General features: G+C 59.9%; 1 protein-coding gene across 4 annotated transcripts; it reads right to left on the minus strand.

Annotated features, from left to right (window-relative positions):
- Positions 1-269: 269 nt before the first annotated feature.
- GIT1 (GIT ArfGAP 1) lies at positions 270-16419 on the minus strand. 4 transcript variants are annotated; one of them, XM_024234717.3, is made up of 21 exons: positions 16078-16419; positions 10297-10430; positions 9717-9829; positions 9490-9595; positions 8717-8934; positions 8532-8626; positions 8128-8170; positions 5753-5779; positions 5522-5570; positions 5090-5162; positions 4436-4533; positions 3926-4037; positions 3653-3786; positions 3315-3467; positions 3013-3243; positions 2871-2924; positions 2606-2692; positions 2424-2497; positions 2082-2264; positions 1874-1937; positions 270-1710 (listed from the first exon to the last, which is right to left on the minus strand). In XM_024234717.3, the coding sequence occupies exons 1-21, from the start codon at positions 16127-16129 to the stop codon at positions 1498-1500; spliced, it is 2313 nt and encodes a 770-aa protein (XP_024090485.1). In that variant the 5' UTR covers positions 16130-16419; the 3' UTR covers positions 270-1497. The 4 variants fall into 4 exon arrangements, with proteins under 4 accessions (XP_024090485.1, XP_024090483.1, XP_054392558.1 ...); XM_024234715.3 differs by lacking the exon at positions 5753-5779; XM_054536583.2 differs by lacking the exon at positions 2871-2924 and having other exon boundaries at positions 16078-16244.
- Positions 16420-19887: the final 3468 nt, after the last annotated feature.

Raw genomic sequence — 19887 nt, forward strand, 5'->3', positions numbered from 1 at the left:
GAGGCAGGGGTTTACCAATCAGATTGGCCACTGCCAGCCCGCCCCCGCTGGCCAACCTGTCCCTGGACATGGGGCTTTAGGATTGTGCTAGTGGGAGGGTGGCGTTATCGTCATACATGTTAGCTTTGTTATTCCCAAACTAACTCTTCCACTAGACACACGTTCCCAGCACAGGGGCTTCCCTAGGACGGGGGTCCTGGGGCACTTGCAGTCACCCTTCCTGTCTGCCACCTCCCTCCAGCCCCCATTCTCTATGCATCAGAAACAGCTCATGGTCACTTCTTTATTTTTGATACAAATGTACATGACACGTCTTGACAGTCAGCCCACCCACCACCACACAGGTAGGGCCTGGCCCCCAGGGAAGAAGCGGGATGGGGAGAGAGCTGGTGGGTCCCACCGTCTGCCTCTCCAGCCTTCCCAGGCTGCAGCCAGGTTCCCAGGCCTCCAGAGGGTGGGACCACAGCAGGTGCAGGTAGTGATGGTGGGTGCTGGCCTTGCAGAGGTTACAGGGAGGGGACTCAGCTCCACAGCCACCAGCTGAGTCGGGGACCCCGGGGAGCCAGCCCCAGGCTCAGGTGCTCAGTCCTCCACCCTAGCCAGCACACATTCCCCCTCCACACAGGAGCAGGAGGAGATGGAGGGAAGTGGTTTTTGATTTAAGTTCATAGAGAAGGGGCGAGAGTGGAGAGGGATCAGGGAGGCAGCGGGCAGGACCAAAACTGGCTACCCGGACAGTCCCTGGCTCCAGGTGGGGAAGGGAAGCAGACCCCCATGCTGGTCCCACTGCTCTGGTCCCCTCACCCCTCAAAACTCCAGATGGACCAGGCCTCCGGAACGGCACTGCCGCCCACACACTCAACACGCAGGCACGCAGGGGCACTCAGTTACCACAAAGTTAAAATTAAGGGGTGGGGAAGAAGAAAGAAAAAAAAAAAAGACTTTCCAGTGTTTGCTGCTGGGGACCCCAGCACACAGGTTGGGGCCTGTGCCCTAGGCAGGGGCCATATGGCATTAAAGGGAGAGCAGCAAGGGGCTGGTGGCTACAGGGCAGGGACATCCATGGAGACTATGTACAAAGGAGGGGATGCCCCCACTCAGCCCCCAATAGGGCTGAACTGGCTCATGGGGGTGGGGTGCATGTACGGAGAGCTGCCCCACCTGGAGTGTCCCCACCTGCCCCTTTGCTGAGGGTGCCCTAGAAGGCGAGGGGCTGGGAGTGATGCCTTGCAGGCCCCTGCTCACTAGGAGGGGAGAGATGCTATATACAGAGGGGAGGTGCGTGGAATGTGGGGGACAGAAGCTCCTGCCCCCCCACCTCCCCATCCTTAGGGGTCGACAGGGGTGGGCACCAGGGCACCTGGCTGCCAGGGAGAGTGGCAGCACTAAGGGCACTTGTGCCAGTGGCTCTGTTGGGGTGGGGATTAATGTCTGGAGTGGCCCAGCTCCTATGGCCAGTGAGGTCCTAGGGTGCAGGTGAGGGTGTGGGGAGAGAGGTCACTGCTTCTTCTCTCGGGTGGTGATGGTGACCAGCTGCTTGGCAGCCTTGGCGATGTCATAGGCGCACTGGATCACCTGCTGAGTCAGCAGCTGGAAGTCCACTGGGGCGCCAGGCTCTGGGGGCACTGTCTTCCGGCACTCACTCTGCAGCCGGTAGGCGCTGGCGTTGAGCAGCCGCAGTGAGCTTCGCACTGGCTCCAGGGCTGGCCTCTGGAGGGGGCAGGAGTGAGGCTGGACCTTGGACTTTAAGCCGCCAGCTGCGATCAGGGCCCAGTTTGTCTGTGTCTCCACCCGGGTAGCGATCAGATGGGATTCTCCACGCCTGCCCAGCTCGAGGCCCTCCCACTCCTGGTTCTCTCTTTGGCCCCTGTACCTTTGGGAAGAGGGAGGCCATCTCAGTCACAGCCAAATGGATCTTCTCTGAGCAGGGCACGAAGCTGCAGGGAGAAGGGAGGGTATAAATCGGGGCTCTCAAGGGAGGTTCCCAGGGACAGCAGAACCTAGAGCCCACTCATGCCCTCTGCAACACCCTAGAAGCCAACAGGAACTGCATCCCCCCCACCTCCCCCTCCACTCAGTACCTGTCATGCTTGAACTCCTGGGCTGCCCGCAACAGTTCCTGAATGTTCTTGGTGACCTGCTCTGTCTTCAAGATGACATCCTCTGTGCTGGGAAGCCCAGGATCTAGGTCTCCATCCAGGCTTTCCAGCTCTGGGTGGAAGTCTTCCTCTTTGCCCAGCTCTAGAAACCTCTTCCCTTCCAGCCTGAGGCCCAGGTCCGGAAAATAGAGACAAAGATATATATAGAGAAAGACACGTTCCAGCCTCGGAGCCGCCCGCCTTGGTCCTCACACACTGGGGGCCCTCTCAACCTCCCCGCCTCGGCATGTGAGCAGGCTGGACTGGAGACCCAGGGAGCCTCACCCCAGCAGTGAGTCCCCACTTTGCGTGTTCTCATAGTCACTGTCGGCTCCACTGCCGTGGCGGGAAAGCTTGCTCTGGAGGGCGGAGGGAAGGGGCTGTGAGCGCCGTGTTCCTGGACCCACACAGCCCCTAGCCCACACGGCCCCCAGCCACCCTGTGGGCACTGGGCATGGAAACATTACCGTGTGGCGGCTTCCCTCCTGGGAGCAGGACAGCAGCGGGGAGGAGGGAGTGAAGGGCACAGCTGAGGCAGACACCCCTTTCCGGATCTGAAACCCAAGGCAGCGCTGGATGGAGTCAGTGTGCCCCACTGCCCCCTGCTCACCAGCAGTGCGGCAGGGACCAGGTCAGTCTAATCATCTTAAGCCCCGCGTTCAGCACAGAGCCCAGAACCCCCTGGGGCTCAGAACCTACTGGCTAAGATGGACATGCCTTCCCCAGGCTTACCCGGTAAAGGCCAGAAGGGACGTGCACTGAATAGATGGCGTCGTCCTCTAGCTCCTGGGGATGTTAGCACAGCGAGCGTCATGGTGGACCCTGCGGCAGCCCCACCCATCTCCTCACACCTTGAGACCCACAGGTGACTCACAGTGCTGTGGAAAGGCTGCAGCCGTGTCGTGAGCTCGTCCCCAGGGGGGCCTCCAAAGGGCTTCAGGGCGGAGCCAGGTTCATACATGGAGAAGGCCTGGCGGTCCCTGCGGTGTGTGCTCCCACCTGGCGCCATGGGTGTGTGCTCCGCCCTTTCACTGGGGAGTGGAGGTGTGGGCATCGGCCCTGGAGGCTGCCGGAGCTGCAGGTTCTCCGCCTGCAGCTTGTGGATCTATGGGTGCAAAGTGCTGTCAACCCCCTGGAGTCCTGGGGCTCCCCCTCCCACCGAGGCTGCACCCTCACCTCTCGCTGCAGCCTCCGGAGCTCGTCGCTCAGGCTACTGTTGACCTTCATGAGCTGCTGCACCTTTGCCTCCGATGTAGCCAGGGCCTTCTTCAGCTCCAGGTACTCCTGCAGCGTCACAGCCCCGTCAGACAAGTCCGAGGAGTCCATGCTCTGCAGAGAGAGACCTAAGCTGGTCAGCACCTGGGGGCAGGGAGGCCAACACCCACAGGGAGTTATTGAGGCTAGGAGCAGCCCGCCTGTCCCTCAGGCCCCTGGGCTACAAGAGGACAGAGCTGGGCCTCGGTGAAGGCCTGGGTCAGGGCACAGGGGAGTGGGAAGGAGGGTGGGACTCGGACCCGGGCGCGGTTGCTCCGAGTGGCACCAGTGCTGCGCAGGGGCTCCTGGTCTGTGTCCTCGTCAGAGGCCACGCTGTCGTAGTCGTGCTGGTCGTCGAGGTCACTCTGGCTCCGCAGAGACAGCTCGAGGTTGTCTGAGGACACAGGGGTGTCACTCAGGCCACACTCCACCACACAAGCCATCTCTCAGGCCACCACTGGCAGGGAGAGCCAAGCAGGAAAGACCCCTGGAGCCCCGCCCGCTTCCCACACCCTCCCACACAACCCTCCCACCTGTGGGGCTGCTCAGGCTCTTGCCCTGCTGTCTCCGCTTGGCCTCACTGAGAATGTCGATGATCAAGGTGGCAAACTCTCGGGCATTAAAGCGGGCCAGCTTTTGTCGCCCCTGCAAGGCAGAAAGGGCCAGGCTGGTTTCAGGGGACCCCTTATGACTGACGCAGGGCGGCGGGGACCAAGCAGCAAGGCATGGCCCTGCCATCTAATTTAACCCCAGCTAAAGTGTCCCAGCCTAGCTTCACCTGGCTAGTCAGCAGCCGAGGCCACCCGGGGCAGGGTATGATAGAGTAGGGTGCCTGAGCAGAGGACGGAACACCCACTGGAGCTGCTCACCAAGTGCTCAAAACAACAGCCTCCTGACCCTTCCCAAATCCCAGTGCCAGCTGTGCCCTGAGGGAGGCCCTGGCAAATGCTGGAGAGCTGGCTCAGGCCCCAGCCCACTGCCAGATGAGGAGGGACCGCAGGGATGAGGGAGACCACCCCAGGCCCCCAACCCAGCCCCCTCACCTGATTCCGCGTGGCTGAGTATTCTGGGTTAACAGGCAGGAAGGGCACGGCACTGCGCTCTGTCACCAGAGTGCTGTGGTTTTGGGTAGCCAGCCACACTGTAGGGGACGGACAGGAGCAGATCAGCCACGGTGGCCAGACCCCCAAGGTGGGGGTGGGGAAGCACTGAGCCCAGCCTTCCTAGCTGCCCCCACGCCCACTGAGCACTGGTGTTCAGAACAGGGGTGGTCTTTGGGCACGCAGAGCTAGGCTGGGCCAGGGCAAGGCTGGGCACGGCCGGCTGGGGACAGACAAATGGAACAAGGCCAGTCCCACTCATCCAGACCCAGAGTTTGGGCTGGAATCCGGCTGTGGCCAGGAAGGAGTGATGCAGGGGGGCGGAGCGGTACCAGGGAGACAGCCAAAGTGGGAGGCTGCCAGAGCTAGAGGAGCCCCAGTCTGAGGCTGGGGGAGGAGCACGCTAGCCGCCTCCCCCTCAGCACTCTACCCAGCCTGGGATGCTGCCCAGGCAGGTTCACAGCCAGCTGGGGCTCATCTGCAGGCCTCTGAGCAGCCCCAACCTCAGGCACCCCTTCTTAGCCCAGTAAAGGACCAGAGACCCATGCCTGGGCCGCTCAGGTCCTCCACGCCAGACGCTCCTGCTCCCTGACTCACCTGCATCATTTTCTCTTCGATCCACCTCGTCATACACGTCCATGGCAAGTTCCTCAAAAAGCCGGTTGCTGAGCTGGAGGAAGAGAGGGGCCCAGATGTTGTCAGATGCATCGGCTCCCAGTGCCAAGGCCAGCTCCCCAGCATGTTGTGAGCCTTGGGGAACCGGTGGCCTTCCTTGTGCTGCCCAGCCTCTACAGTCTCAGAATGGGAAAGTGGGAAGGGATCATGTTCCAAACTCCAAGGTGGGAGAGAAGGGAACAGTCCATCCCCTTGTAGGGAGGTCAGGGAGAGGGGACTGCTGAGGCCAGTGAGGGGACAGGTCAAAGACTTAGAAAAGGTCATCGAGTCAGAGGCCGGGGAAGCAAGAGCAGAGGGTGGGGGATCAGAGAGGAGCCAGCTTCAAGTGTCAGGGCACTGTTGGAGCAGACTTACCGCCTGCAGCTTCTTCTTAGCAGCTTTGGCCAATTCGGATAAGTCCAGGCTGAGGGCAGAGGGAGATGGGAATTGGGAGGAAAGGAGAGACCTGAGAGGTGGCCAGGCCCATGCCAGCAACCTCCCCAACATGCAGGGATCCCAGGGAGATGGCACCCCAGATGCTGCACACCAAATGCCTCCCCGCCCTACCCCACCTTCAGGCCTGCTGCCCCGGCAGGCACCATATACCTCTGAGACATGCACTTTTGCCGAGATCTAAGTCCAGAGGAAGGCAGCAGAGGGAAGAACAGGACAGAGGCAGCAGTTACCCAGGAGCAGGGCAGCGCACGCCTTTTCACGTCAGGCCCAGACCCATCTCCACGCACACCCGGCCCAGAAGGGACAAAGCTGAACTCGTCTCACCGCATCCCCCACCCCTCCTCCTCTGGCTTGCTCTTCCTCTCAGTGACCTGTTCGTGCAGCACCAGTGTCAGCCACCTGGCAGTCACCTGAAGCCTCCCTCACCCTCCAGTCCTAGTGAAGCTCCCCAGGTTCCTCAATCACTTGTTGCCTGGGCTTTGTAAGTTTCTTAATCTCCCTCCTTCTAGTCTTGTCCCTACAATCCTGTTCCACCCAGCAGCCAGGGTGATTTTTTGGATACACTTGGCTGCACTACCCCTTGCCTTAAAGCACTGCAGTGGTAACAGGTGCATATGGCACACTCCAACCATACTTCATCAGAATACCCTAGGGCCAGGTGCAGTGGCTCACACCTGTAATCCTAGCACTTTGGGAGGCCAAGGTGGGAGGTTCGCTTGAGGCCAGGAGGTGGAGACCAGCCTGGGCAACACAGAGATACAAATGCAATTTAAAAATTAGCTGAGCATGGTGGCATGTGCCTGTAGTCCCAGCTACTCAAGAGGCTATGGTAGGAGGATCGTTTGAGGCTGTGGTAAGCTATGATCAACCCACCACACTCCAACCTGGGCAACAGAGTGAGACCCCAACTCTTAAAAAAAAAACCAAAAGCCAAACATTTTGCATACATTATCTTATCCTCTCCTCCCTGAAAAATAGATGCTGTCATCTCAATTTCTAGGAGAGGTAACCAAGGCTCAGAGAGGTCAAGCAGCCTGCAAGTCACACAGCCAGTAAGCAGCAGAGCTGACTTCACCCTTCTGTGCCTGGAACTCTCTGCTCTCGGGATGGTCACTGCTCCTGCTGATGGTCTCGGGGCTGCTCATTCTCCTGCTCATCTCTATCCCAGTCTTGCTTGTAGGGTTCCCTGCCTCCCACGCTGTGCTCCAGCCCGGGGGCTGCCTCCATTCCGGTGCAGCATTTCTACCCTCCATGCCTCTGCCTCTCTTGCCGCACTCCCCCCTGAAGACTAGAATCACCTGCCTAGGCTGCCTCCCCAGCTAGATTGTGAGCTCCTTAAGGGCAGGGATTGTGTCTCAGGTGCCTCTGTGCTGCCAGTGCCAAGAGCAGTAGCTGGCTCTGGGAAGATGCTCAGTTAATGTGCTGTTGAATGAAGCCCATATGTGGGTGTATTTACCATACACACGCACGCATGCACACACAGCCCAGGTAGAATCAGACCACAGAAGTAGGAGCCTTGGGGTCTTGAAGAGGTCTGGGTTTAGGATCTGAGTCGCCCAGGCCTGGTTATGCCCATCTGCCCACACAGGCCCTTGGGGAGGAGAGCACCTCCTCTCTCCAGATCCAGGCCAGCAGGCACAGCCTGACATGAGGACGTGGCCATCAGAGGTGGCCACCAGGTGGCACCAGCATCCATCTAATGTGCTGGGTGAGTGGCGGGGGTGTCCCACACTGCCTCTCAGACGGAAGCAGAAACACCTCATTCAACCAGCCTCAGGGCACCTGCCTAATTTCTGAGCACGCTAGAGGCCTAGCCAGCAGTCCCAAAGTTAGTCACATCCCTGAAGCCCACCCATCTTTTCAGTGAAGAGCAGAGGCTTCTCTAAAGACAGTGGGGTCAGTGCCACTGGGACAGAACCCAGTGGGCCACCCTCCCAGCCAGAGGTAGCTTCTTTTTCTTTTTCTTTTTTTTTTTTTTGAGACGGAGTTTGGAGTTTTGCTCTTGTTGCCCGGGCTGGAGTGCAATGGCATGATCTCGGCTCACCGCAACCTCTGCCTCCTGTGTTCAAGCAATTCTCCTGTCTCAGCCTCCCGAGTAGCTGAGATTACAGGCATGCGCCACCACGCCTGGCTAATTTTGTATTTTTGGTAGAGACGGGGTTTCTCCATGTTGGCCAGGCTAGTCTCGAACTCCCGACCTCAGGTGATCCGCCCACCTCGGCCTCCCAAAGTGCTGGGATTACAGGCATGAGCCACCGCGCCCAGCCCACAGGTAGCTTCTTACACCCAAGCCCTCCATGTACTTGACAGTCACGGGGCTCAGGCTATGCTGGCCACATACGGAGCTGACATTTTTTACCTGCCTTGGGGACCAGCATTAGGGACTGACGACTAAGCTGTGCCTCTAGTCTCGGGGGTGGGGAGCAGGGTCCTAGGCCTCTGAAACCTGGGCTGGGAGCTCTGGGGGTCAGCTGCCTACATGGCATCCAACAGCCTCTGGAAAGGGGCATCAGGTGGGCACTCACCTGTCAGCCATCTGTGGGATGATGTAATGCCCATTCTTGTGATCTGAACAAAAATAAAAATGCCAAGTCACTCACTAGTGCTGGGTGGCCTCAGCAGCTGGGAGCCCACCTCACTGCCATGAGCAGGGCTGGCACCCAGAAGTGTCAGGGGAAAGTGGGGAGGGCAGGCCACCCCCAAGAATGCTAGGAGCTCGCGGGAGGATGCAGGATGCCCACCCCCACTCCCTAGCCCCAGCAATGCTATGGCCCAGAGCCTGCAGCAATTTCACAGGAGCCAGTTGCCTAGCAACATTGCTCCCCAGCCGCTCTGTCACCATGGCACCTGCTGCCGGGTGTGTCCAGGTCCCACCTGCCCAGCCCCAGCCAGGCCTGCCACAGCCAGGCGCCCCCCAAGCTCTGCTCACCTGGCTTGCGTCCACAGAGGTAGAAGGCCAGCCGGTCAGTGAGCTCATATTGGCACTCAACCAGCCTTTCCGCCAGCTCATGGTGCCCCGCCTGCCTGTGGGGAGAGGGTATGGCTCAGACCTGCAGCAGCAGCCCTCACCCACACCCCCACCCACCCACACTGCACCCTTCAGCCGATCCTCACCTGGCATAGTCAATGGGTGTGCGGCCATTAACATCAGGGGAGCCAGGGTCAGCCCCATACACTACAAGCAGCTCGGCCTGCAGTGTCTGCCCTGCCTTGGCAGCCACGTGCAGAGGTGTGGTGCCCTTCTCTGGGTGGAAGAAGTTGGCCTGGGCACCCAGGGATAGCAGGCGCAGACATGTCTCCAGGTTGCCTGTCCGCACGCTCGAGTGCAGTTGCTAAGAGGAGCAGAGTGTGCAGTGAATACGCATGTGCGTGAGGCGCACCTCCCCACCCACAAGCTGCACCCTGGCTGCCCCTGAGACACCTAGCAGCTCCAAGGAGGCCTGCCCAAACCAGGCTATGTTGGGAGGACAGAGGCTTCCCACTAGGGGTTAATGCCAATCAATAAATGCTGCTGTCAGTCACCATCTACCACGTGTGCTGTGTGCCCTGCTTAGATACGATTTATGAAGTAGATGCTGTTATTTCTTTCCCATTTTACGGATAAGGAAACTGAGGGTAGGAGCGGCTAAGCAACTACCCCCAGGTTTTCCCAGCTTCTGAGTGGCAGTTGTGGGCTTCTAGCCTTGTGGGTCCACTTGGTTGCTGGGGAGCCTCAGCCACACACGGCCTGACCCAACAATCTGCTCTCTCCTTCCTGCCTACTGTTACCCCCTGACCTGGCTGCCTTTGGGGCCCAGGGCTCAGTGGGGACAAAGGAGAGGCCTTCAGAGAGTCGTGGGTGGGAAGAAGAGGAGGGGGCCACCCATCTGTTGTAGGGCCCCTCAAACCTTGCTGAGGTCTTTGGCAGTGACCCCATCATCATCCCGGCAGGGAAGCTTGTGCACAAACGCCAGCATCTGGTACTTGGCCCTGATGAACTCTGACTTGATGGGGCTGCATGGGGCACACAGGAGGAATGGGGAGCACGTTGGGAGAGGGTGGTCACCTTGCCACCTCCCAGGGCCCTGTCCCGGACTGGGCAGTCTCTGCCCACCACCCCTCCAGCCCCACTCACTGGACTTTGTCTTGGGGGTTGGCTTTACGCCGGCCGCTCTGCACTTGTGCGGGGTCCAGCAGGGAGTGCTCCCAGATGGAGTTGGCCCCGTTGCTGGCAAGCGTGTGCACCATCTGCAGGGAAGAGATGCCAAGTGAGAGAGTGCCCACTGCGTGCTAAGCACTGGGGGAAATACCTCCTGAGCGCCTGCTGTGGCTGGCGTAGCTGGAAACAGTACCAAGGGGGCCTACTGTGTGCCTGCACCACCACACCTCCATCTAGTCCAGCTGCCCAAAGACACAGATCCCATGTAGCACTTCAGGTCGCATGGTGAGTGTGCCAAGGTTCAGAGAGGTGAAGCAACTTGCTCAATGCTACACGACCACGTTGATAAGTGGCAGAGCGGGGGTGTGAGCTACTCTTCTGCATGAAGTGAGTAGATGGGAGGAAAGGGTCAGGATTAGGCTCTGCCCCAGGGGGGTGCTGCCCCTTGGAAGCTGCAGATTCCAGATGGGGGTGTACGTGGGTGAGGGGGAAACGCCCTCATGCTCAGCACACACTGCCTCAGGGGAAGGAAGAACCACCCTACCGAGCCCTGTACCTGTAGCAGCGTGGGAGGCCAGGCGCTGTGGCGAAGGTGCTTGACAATGGAGATGTGGCGTCCCAGGCTCCGGTGCACGCTGCAGCACTCGTCACACACCAGCACACCCCTGCTGATGGATGCCCAGCCAGGGTCTGCCAGGGTGAGGGCAAGGGTCAGCCGGAGCCAGATGATGGGCCAGACCTCCTGAGCACCTGCTCTGGCCCATGCCAAGCCTAGTACTCTCCACACATTCACTCACTCAGTCCCCAAAAGCCTAGGGGCTGGGACCATCACTACGGCCAGGTTACCAGTGAGGGATCTCCCCCAGAGCTCACAGCTGGGGGCTGACAGAGCCATGCCCTTTCCTACATCCTTACCCCTCTGGGACATGCAGTCCCCAGGGCCCATTCAGCAGGCAGAGTTTCCTGCCCTGCAGCCACTGCTACCAGTCTCTCAGCCTTTTCCCAGGAAACAAGGTGTCTGCCCCAGCCCGTCCTGAAGGGAGGAAGGGATCCCCAAGGGGATGCAACCCAGATGCTGCTGCATGCCAGATGCTGTTGAAACATGCCTGACAGATCACACCCGTCCACAGGTCCTGCCTCTGGCCTCCTGCCAGCAGGTGAGGTCCTTTCATGCTGGAGCCTCCTGCCATCATCACTGAGGGTGTGAGCTGGAGCCCTCTTAAGGAGGATGGACAGAGCAAAGGAGCTGGGCTTGACTGGGCACCCACTAGGTACCAGCTGGGTACATTATGTATGATGCTACTTGCAACTGTCAGGCAAGGTAGGACATGCTACCTCCGTGATGAAGAAACAGTGGCTCAGAGAGGTTAAAGGGCTTATTCAAGGTTACAAGGCTAATGAGTAGAATTGCCAGGATGTGGCACTTTGATGCCTGAGACCATGCCATGTCCACACTTGCTGCTGTCCCTCTGCCTCTATAGCCTGCTCTCCACTCTTTTGGGAAAAGTGAACTTTGGAAAGAAGAAGCAGGGCCAGGACTGGGTGGGAGTTCCTGGGTCCTTCTCAAGGGTGGAGGAGATGCCACCCATCCTAGGCCCCTTGGGAGACAGCTGCATACGACTCAGGCTGCAGAAAGGTCACGGGGGAGAAAGCAGCCATTGTGTGCCGCCTGAGAGTGGGGGCAGGGCGCCTCTCTCCCAGGACACTTTGCTGTGCCCAGCGGCCCCCGCCCTGTCTCAGGAAACCCTGTCCTGGGGTGGGGGTGGGGGACTGGCTCTCTGCCTTGCCCTGTAGTGCTCAGGGTGTTCAGAAGCGTCCCCACCAGGGGAGGGACAGGCTTAGGAGGATAAGAATCTCTCCCAACTAGAAGGCAATTCTCAGGCCTTTCCCCTCTAAGGACTTCCACCAAAGTTCCCAGGAAAATTGAGGAGACTCTGAGTCAGGGGCCCAGCCTGAGCTCTGCCCACAGCAAGTGACCCCCACTGAGGCCTGAAAACAGGAAGTAAAGGAGAGAGGCCTGTCTTTGGGTTTAGGCTTTTTAAGGGACCCTCTCCCAATCAGGGCAACAGAGGGATGCCCAAGGTGACCGCCAACACCTTCCTGGGGGGCTGACTCCAGGGCTCAGGAGGAAGGGACCAGCCTTCTTTGCCAAGAGGGGGAGCCCTAGCATGCACTTCTGGTCTGGCTTTACCCAAATAGTGAGGCACCCCTGGTGTGGAGAACTCCCTCTCCCCACTCCAAACACCACTGGGTCAGGGGGCTGCCAGCCAGCCAGCCACCTCCGGCAGCCCAGGCAGGAAGCCGGAAATGATGCAGCCCAAATTCCTCTTGGTGGGGTTTCCTGTAAGTGGGGAGCCGCCCAGGGCAGGATCATAAATGGGCTGACCTGAGGTCTGTGGTCCTACCGGAGAAGCCAGGCGTGGAAGGCTGACTATATATCCATGGCCAGTGGCTCCAGAGCCCTAAGCCATGGGCAGACCAGATGTGGTGAGTGACCCTGGATATGGCAGTAACCAAGACCAGGATGCAGGAATGTGGTCCAAGGGTTTGCCTGGCACTTTCCCCCAGCCTGGGGGAGGGGTTCTCCCTCTCCTCCAGGTGACCTGAGAGGAATGGTAGTCAAAGGACACTGTCCTGGTCTGGGCAGCCGACATTGGTGTCAGCTCATTTCCGGATGACACAGATGGGATGCCCACCCTAACCATTCTGTCTCCTCCCTCTGTGCAAGTGCCCTTGGGACTATCCAGATTGTAGTTTAAGGTGAAGGGATCCTTGCCTCAAGAGGCTCCTTGGACCAAACCTGGGACGGAAAGGACAGGAACTATAAGGGAACTCGTCAGCCCTCCCCCTGGGCTTCTGGCTCCACCGGCAGGGTATGGGTCTGTATGTGTGGAGAGGTAGCAGGCGTGATCCTGGGATCACGTTAACCAGTGCCAACCCCATGGAGGCCTCTACTACGGTGAATTCCTGCCACCACCTGAAGCCATCAGTGGCCTCCAAGGCCAGTAGGTTTGCACATACAGGCCAGCCTCAGGCCTCCCTCCCCTGAGCTAAGGGCCAGATCCCCACTAGACTAAGGGAAAAGCCCACATCATGAAGGCAGGCGAGAGTAGTCCTTGGGGTAGAGTCAGAATGGTGGTTACTTCTGGGGTGCACAGACTGGGAGGGGGTACTTGGAAGCCTCCTAAGGTGATGGAAATGTTCTATAACATGCTTGTCTAACCTGCAGTCCATATGCGGCCCAGGCAGCTTTGAATGTGGCCCAACACAAATTCATAAACTTTCTTAAAACATTATGAGACTTTTTTGTGATTTCTGTGATTTTTTATTTTTTTTGCTTGTTTTATTTAGCTCATCAGCTATCATTAGTGTTAGCGTATTTTAGGTGTGGCCCAAGAAAATTCTTCTTCCAGTGTGGCCCAGGGAAGCGAAAAGATGGGATACCCCTATTCTATAACATGATCAGAGCGGTAGTTATATGGGTATACACACATGTAAAAGCCCATCAGGATGAACACTCAGGTGCAGGCATTGACACACACAAGTTCTACCTCCATAAGGGAGGAAGAGGAGCCCAACATTTGTCCCACTCTACAATCTACACTATGAAGAGACAAACCAGCCTGTAGCTTGTCCCGTAACATGTCCCTAGCCTTGCTCACCAGAGATACCTAGAGGACAGGCATCTTGAGGCCTTCACTCTCACCCCCAGGGTCGCCAAAGTGGAAAAGGCTGAGATAGACGCCCATGGGGTGAGGAGAGGCCCCTGACTGAGACTGTGTGGTAAGATGAGCCAAGGCTAAGGAAAGGCGAAGATGCACATTCTCCAGGGCTCCCTGCCCCCTTCCTCTCTTGGACTCCCCAGGCAGGCAGGAACACACACGGTGCCTGACGAGGTGGCACAAGCTGCCAGAGCAGCCATGCCATGTCCAGCTGCCTAGCAACACGCTCACACTTGTCCTGTGTGCCCAGGCCCGGGAGCAGAGGGAGGATGGGGCTCTCTGGGGACAGGCTGCATCTCACCTCTGACTTCCATGACCCCCCAAATTAACCAAGCACAAAAAGTCCCTGGCCCCACTCCTGTGGTTGGGACTGCAGGGCTCCTATCGCAATAAAAGAAGCCTGTGACCCTGGGGTGGAGCGATACACCATGGGGCTGGCACTGGATCTGGACTCTGGACTGCTGGGTACCCTCATGCCTCTCTGCCTGAGATGCCACAGGACCCAGACCAAACATGCCGCTGCATGCCAGGGCCAGCATCCTAGGGTCCAGGTGTGGGATAGTCCCAAGCAGCCAGCCAGGGTCCTGACGAGCAGCCAAACACTCAGGGAGTGCCTGCCATGTGCTGGACACCTCGCTGGGTGCTAGGTGGGCTGATGAGTAAGACCGTCCACATCCTCCCCACCCCACCATCCTCACCTTCTCACCACCTTCCTGAGCTCTATTGTGAATCAGGGGAAAGGAGGCATCTGGGGCACAAATTCCTCTGACGGATGAGGACCTGGGAGTAGGAGCTGGGCAATCCAACACATCTGATGCCCACCATTCCTCCCTGAGCCCACTGGGCATCCAGAGGCTTTGGTCGGACATTCAACGCAACATAGAAAGGACAACTGCCTTGCTGGTGCTGCCCTTCACCCCTCCACCCCAGAATCAGACCACAGATTCAGAGATGGCAGCCCCCCAAAAACCATTTCTACTCCAACTTCTTTGCCTCTGAATTGAGGAAACTGAGGCCCCCACAGTGAGGAAAGTCTTGTTGGGGTTACAGAGTAAGCTGGGAACAAAGGCAACACTAAGCCCCAGACTCCCCCGATAGGGCGCCTCCTAAGCCTCTCCTCCACATTCCATGCCATGCTCACCCCACAGAGGTGTGGAACAGTGGGCAGACATTTAAAAGGCAAGGTGCATCCTCAGCCCTGCCATCCCCAGACCTGCCTGCAGCTCGAGGAACGGAGTCACAGTTTCTTAGGGGTATGGACCCTCAACCCCAGGGCCCTCTAAACCATGATAAGCCTCTAGGAGGCCTTGGTCATAACCACCTATCGAGTATTTTGTGCCCAAGCTCTGCTAGGTCATAGTTCCCAAATACTCTAGCTTGGCACCCCCAGAACCACCAGAGAATCTGTGAGGCTCAACCTGTGGGGTCCTGGGCCTGCTCAAGGAGTGGCTGAAAGTTATGGGCCCACAAACCAGCACCCCATACTCTCACTCTTAATCATGCCCACAGCCCCGCTAGAGTTCACGGACCTCCGAGGCCTGCCCAGGGGCCTACCAGAGAGATAGCTCCTTTTCTAAAGAAAGAATGGATGTGGGCTAGAGCTTCCTTCCCAGGCCAGCTGCAGAGCCCCGTCACTGGCTGTCCTCCCTCATCAGAAGAGAGCAGCCTCTTGGATCATTACCCCTGACTTCCTCAGCAGGCCTGGGGGGTTTCAACTCCAGCCCAGTCCTAACTCTGTTAGGAAAAAGAAGGGAACCACCATGTAAATACGGCCAGGAGGCAGGCCAGGAAGCCAGCAGGATACGGGGAATCTCGGCACGGCCTCCCACCCATTTCTGGCCAGACTGGGCTAGGGGACAGGGAGGGGCCTGGGCCCAGGATAGCTTGATGCCAAGCTCACTTTCCCAAGCAGGCCTTACCGGTGAACAGGAACAGCAGGGTCCAGCCGAGCTGTTCCCAGTCACCACCAGCAGGCCTGGGGATGCCTCCCGAGAAGACACCCGCGTCTAGACTGGCCCTGAACGCCAGGCCCGGCAAGGAGCGCTAGCCTTAGGAACCCGAGGCAGGGAGTCCTGGGAGTAGCCACCGCTCATCTGCTCCTGAGGAGACGGTATCCAGGCCCCACTAGCGCATCTGCCCAGCCCTCTGCTCCTTGCCCTCCACCACCCCGGCAGGCGTGCCGACCACGCGAGCAGCAGGTGCAAGACGCGGGGGTGGCACTGAGATGACACAAAACCACACTCGCCCCCACCTCCCAAGCCCTGACGGCCTCCGCCACGGCCCTCCTGCCACCCTAGGCTGGCGCTTCCGTCGGATACAGAGATGGAGGTGGAGGGGCAGCCAGCTGCCCGCCTCCCTCAGACCAAGGGGCGGGAGGCGGCGCTGGGAACGTCCTTCCTCGCTAGTCCATGGCCTCCAGGGAGCATGGGCACCCCAGGCCGGCCCTCCCGCCAAGGGCGCAGCTCCGCAGTGGCCGGGGCGGGGGCCGAGCCTGGAGGCCGCAGCCCCCCGCTCCGCCCAGCCCTCCGGCCCCGCACAGCGCTCTCGCCAGGCCCCGGCGCCCGCCCGGCGGCGGCCTGGCTGTGCGGTCCCGCCCCCGGCTCCGCCGCGCTTACCCGGGGCGCTGCAGTCCGCACACACCTCCGCTCGCGGCCCCTTTCGGGACATCCTCAGCGGCGACGCGGCCGCAGCCCTCTGGGCCAGCGTGGGGGGCGCGGGCGGCTGGCCCGGGCGGCGGCGGCGGCCCCTGCTGCCCGGCCCGGCTCTGGCGAGGCCCCGGCGAGGCTCCGCGCGCCCGGCCAATCGTCCGCCCCGGGGCTGGCCCGGAACCCGCCGTGCCCGCCTGCCCGCTCGCCCTCGGGCACCCTCCGCCCCGCGCCGCCCCGCGCCGCCCCGGGCCGCCCCGCCGCCGCTCGCGGCTCCTCTCTCCGCCCCTTGCGCGGCTCCCAGCCGCTTCTGCAGGAAGCGGCGCAGGCCCTGCCCACAGGGGGAGGGGCCGCACCCCCGCCCCGCCGCGCGCTGCCGGCCGCGCCCCCTAGAGAAAGGAAGCCCGGGCGCGGGCGGGAGGGGGCGGGGGCGCTTAAAGGGGCCGCGGCAGATGCCCGGCTCCGGCGGGCAGCGTGGCCTGCGGCCCTGGCCTGCGCTGCAGCGCTCGCCTGGCCCGGAGGCAATGTGAGTCACCCTCACAGCCCCCTCCCCTTCACTTTCCGCGTGGGGTGGACCGGGGCACGCTGGGCCCAGGGACGGCGAGGGTGGGGATTAGGGAAGAAGGACTTGGAGGCCCAAGTCCCGCTCCAGGTCAAAGGGACTGTGCCTTGGGGTACCCGTCTATCTCTGGTTGGGGTGAGGTGTGCGTCCCTGTCCCGTAGGTGTCCACATCTGTGTGTCCAGGTGTGTGTGTGTGTGTCACACTCTTGCTGAATACGCCCACTGCCAACAATATGGACGCCCAGGTGCCAGAAAGGTCAGGCAGTGTATTCCCCTGCCTCCGGACTAAAAATATATCTATCTCTCCATGCATACTTCCATCCAGAGAGGAGAGAATCTGGGCGGTTTTTAAAGACCTCCCGAGGAGTGACCACTGTGCCTGTGTGCACTCACATGCACTTGTCATCCGCCTTACACACACCCACGGTGTTTCTGGGCCACCAGAGGTGTGTGTGTCCAGAAAGGGTGCATATAACATAGAGGGGCCATTTCAGGTGACGGCCTTTCTTCCTGGACTTCACACGACGAGGCAGGCAAAGGCAAGGCAGGTGAGGGACGTGGGTGGGCTGGGAGGCAGGGAGCCTAGGTGGAGGCCGCACATGAGCGCAGCCCCCGCACTGAGCATGCTCCCCCATACACGTGTGCCGCGCGTGTACCCAACCCCCAATCCCTGCAGCAGCAAAAGGCCCGGGCTCTCTGCTTGTGGGGAGAGGGCAGAGGTCCCCAGGGCCAGATCTGGGGGCCAGGTCAGTGGTGACAATTGAGGAGGGGTTCTCCAAGAGTCAGAGACTCCTTCTTGTTAAGATGGGGGCAGTCCTTTGGCAGGGGTGCTCAAGTTGGTCGATTTATCCCAGCGGTGCCAGAGCGGCAGTGACTTGTGGGTGGGCAGGCTCCTTCCCTAGGGGAGACAAGTAATGCTCATGAGTCACACCACCCGAAATACATGCAAAGCTGCCTCCATCGCCTTTTGCTGCGGCCCAGATTGACAAGTTTGAAATCGCGATCCATGGGCTTTATTTATAATTGCACCTTAAAAAATCTTGCAGGCCTCCCCTCCCCCGACAGCCAGCCGCTCAGCTGGTGGGGCTTTTGCAAGCAACGATACCTAGCTGGTGTGTAGGGGGGAGCACCACCTGCCGCCCCGAGCTGCTCTCTCACCAGAGTCCATGGGCTTGGTGGCCCCAGCGGGAAGGGGGTAAGGGGCGGGCGGAGTGAGACGGGAAGAGTGGCCAGGCAGCCCGTGCCAGGCGCTCAGTCCACGAGCGGTGGCCGCCCGTTCACCCCCGATCGACCCCCAGCTATGGAATTTCATTTATTAAATGTCGAGGAGGCTGCTGGCAGCCCTGCCGCTTGGCTGTCTTTGTTTCTCCGCTGTGTGGGCGCGTCTCGAGCACGTGGCAGCTGAGAGCGCGGACCGAAGCGCAAGCGACCTGGGTTCAGTGTCTACCGCCGCCTGGCAAAAAAAGAACTCGGCCGCCCAGGGGACAGCTCCCCACAATCGACAGCTCCCCACAGTCCATCCTGAACTCCCCCTGTCCTAGGACTCCTGGGCTTTGCTGGGGAAGAAGGATGATTCACTCTGCTTACCCCCCCACCCCACTCCCCATCTCCTGGTTGGCTCAGAGACTACCTGGGAGTGGCCCTGGCGCGGACACACCGCCCAAACTTTGTTTCCCCCAGCCCCGTCACAGCCAAACTTCTGGGCCTGGGACTGGAGATAAAAGGGTTTCTGGATTCCCCCGTGGAGATGTCACCACCCCAGGAAGCAGGACTGCTACAGTGGAATCACACACAAGGTTCGAAAAACAATTTAATAAGGAAATGCACAGGCATGCTCCCGGCCACTCCTAGATGCCCCTCAACCGCGCCAGCCCCCTCCCCTGCACCGGCTGCAGCCACGATACTCTGCTGACCCCTGGTGGTGCAGGCGGGCAGCGGTCCCGGGCCGCCGGAGACGCCAGCTGGCTCCTCCCAGGCGGGAGAAAGGGGCGAGGCAGCCCGCTCCTCCCTCATCTCTTCCCGCCGGGGGCTGGCACCGCAGGGTGTGGAGGTGGAAGGAGGGAAGACCACACAAAGAAACCTGAGAGAGTTTGCAAGCTTTTGCTGGCACCTCCCACACAAACACTTCTTGGATTGTTGTTTTAAGTAGGGCCGGTGTAGAATCCCTTATTCCTGCCTTGTTCTGAGGTGGGCTCAAGAAGGCACCGTGCCTGGTCCCGCCACCTGTCTCGGCCCGCCTGGTTGGGGGAGGAAGGCGCTGTTTCCAGGGCAGTCATTATCCTTAGCTCACCCCAGGAGGTAGTATCTAGATTCTCATTTTGAAGGGGAGTGGACCGAGAAAGTCGGAAAAATTAAGCAGTTTGTTCTTTTAAGGTCAGGCAGTTGGAGGTATTCGAACTCTGGTCTCTCTGACATCACAGTCCCCTCCCTCCAGGGACTGGTCCAAGCCTCTTGGTCCTTCCAGGCCTTGCAATTGGCGCCTGAGAGGCCAATTCAACTTTTACCACACCCTCTGCAGGGACCATTCTGGAAGTACCTCTTCACCCTGCGGAGACAGTCTCTGGAATCAGTCACTTCCCTTCCTGAAGGGCCAGCTGGGTGGAGGAGCGGAGCTGCCACCTGCTGCTTTTTCTGTCCAACGTCACTCTGGTTCTTGCTGGGGACAGTGTGTGTGGGGGGGAAGGGACCGTCTTTCCCGCCTTACTGGACATTCTGTTTCCAATGACATGTGTGGAAGATGGAGTTTAATTTTCTAACAGGGCAGGGAAGACTCCTCAGAAATGTTCCAGGGGCCAGACCCCTGGCTGCTCCAGTGACCCTTGGTACTGATGCCCCACACCTTTCTCAGGAGTTCCCCATCAGTCACTCTCTTCTGGGAATCCGGATTCTTCTTCACGGCCCCTGGGACCCAAGCTCAATTCTGAAGACCACACCTCCACCCCGTCTCCCAAACGCTCGACCTAGGCCTGTGCCCACCCCCCCTTCCCCAGCAAAAGGCAAAATGCCAGCGGGGGAGGTGCGCCCCAGCCCACCTGGCGTCTGGGGCGCCCGCCCGCGTCTGGGCCAGCCTGACTCCCCGCCCACTCTCCCACGAGATCCGGGGACAGTGCAGACCCTCTCCGGCCACCTGCCACCCCCAGTTTCACGAGGCGGACTACAAGCCCCATGATGCCGCGGGGCTGAGCTGACAAGCTCTACCCGGGGCGCCTGCTCCCCTT

This window comes from Pongo abelii, chromosome 19, assembly GCF_028885655.2.
Source record: "Pongo abelii isolate AG06213 chromosome 19, NHGRI_mPonAbe1-v2.0_pri, whole genome shotgun sequence".
In the NCBI taxonomy this organism is placed as follows: Eukaryota; Metazoa; Chordata; class Mammalia; order Primates; family Hominidae; genus Pongo; species Pongo abelii.

What these genes read in the sequence shown, in the direction of transcription:
- GIT1 (XM_024234717.3), bottom strand. Translation starts at nt 16,129, where the DNA reads ATGTCCCGAAAGGGGCCGCGAGCGGAGGTGTGTGCGGACTGCAGCGCC. An exon ending in TGCGGACTGCAGCGCCCCGG is followed by an intron (nt 10,431 to 16,077) that starts GTAAGCGCGGCG and finishes TCACCCTGGCAG; the next exon opens with ACCCTGGCTGGGCATCCATC. An exon ending in CCTCTGTGGACGCAAGCCAG is followed by an intron (nt 8,171 to 8,531) that starts GTGAGCAGAGCT and finishes ATTTTTGTTCAG; the next exon opens with ATCACAAGAATGGGCATTAC.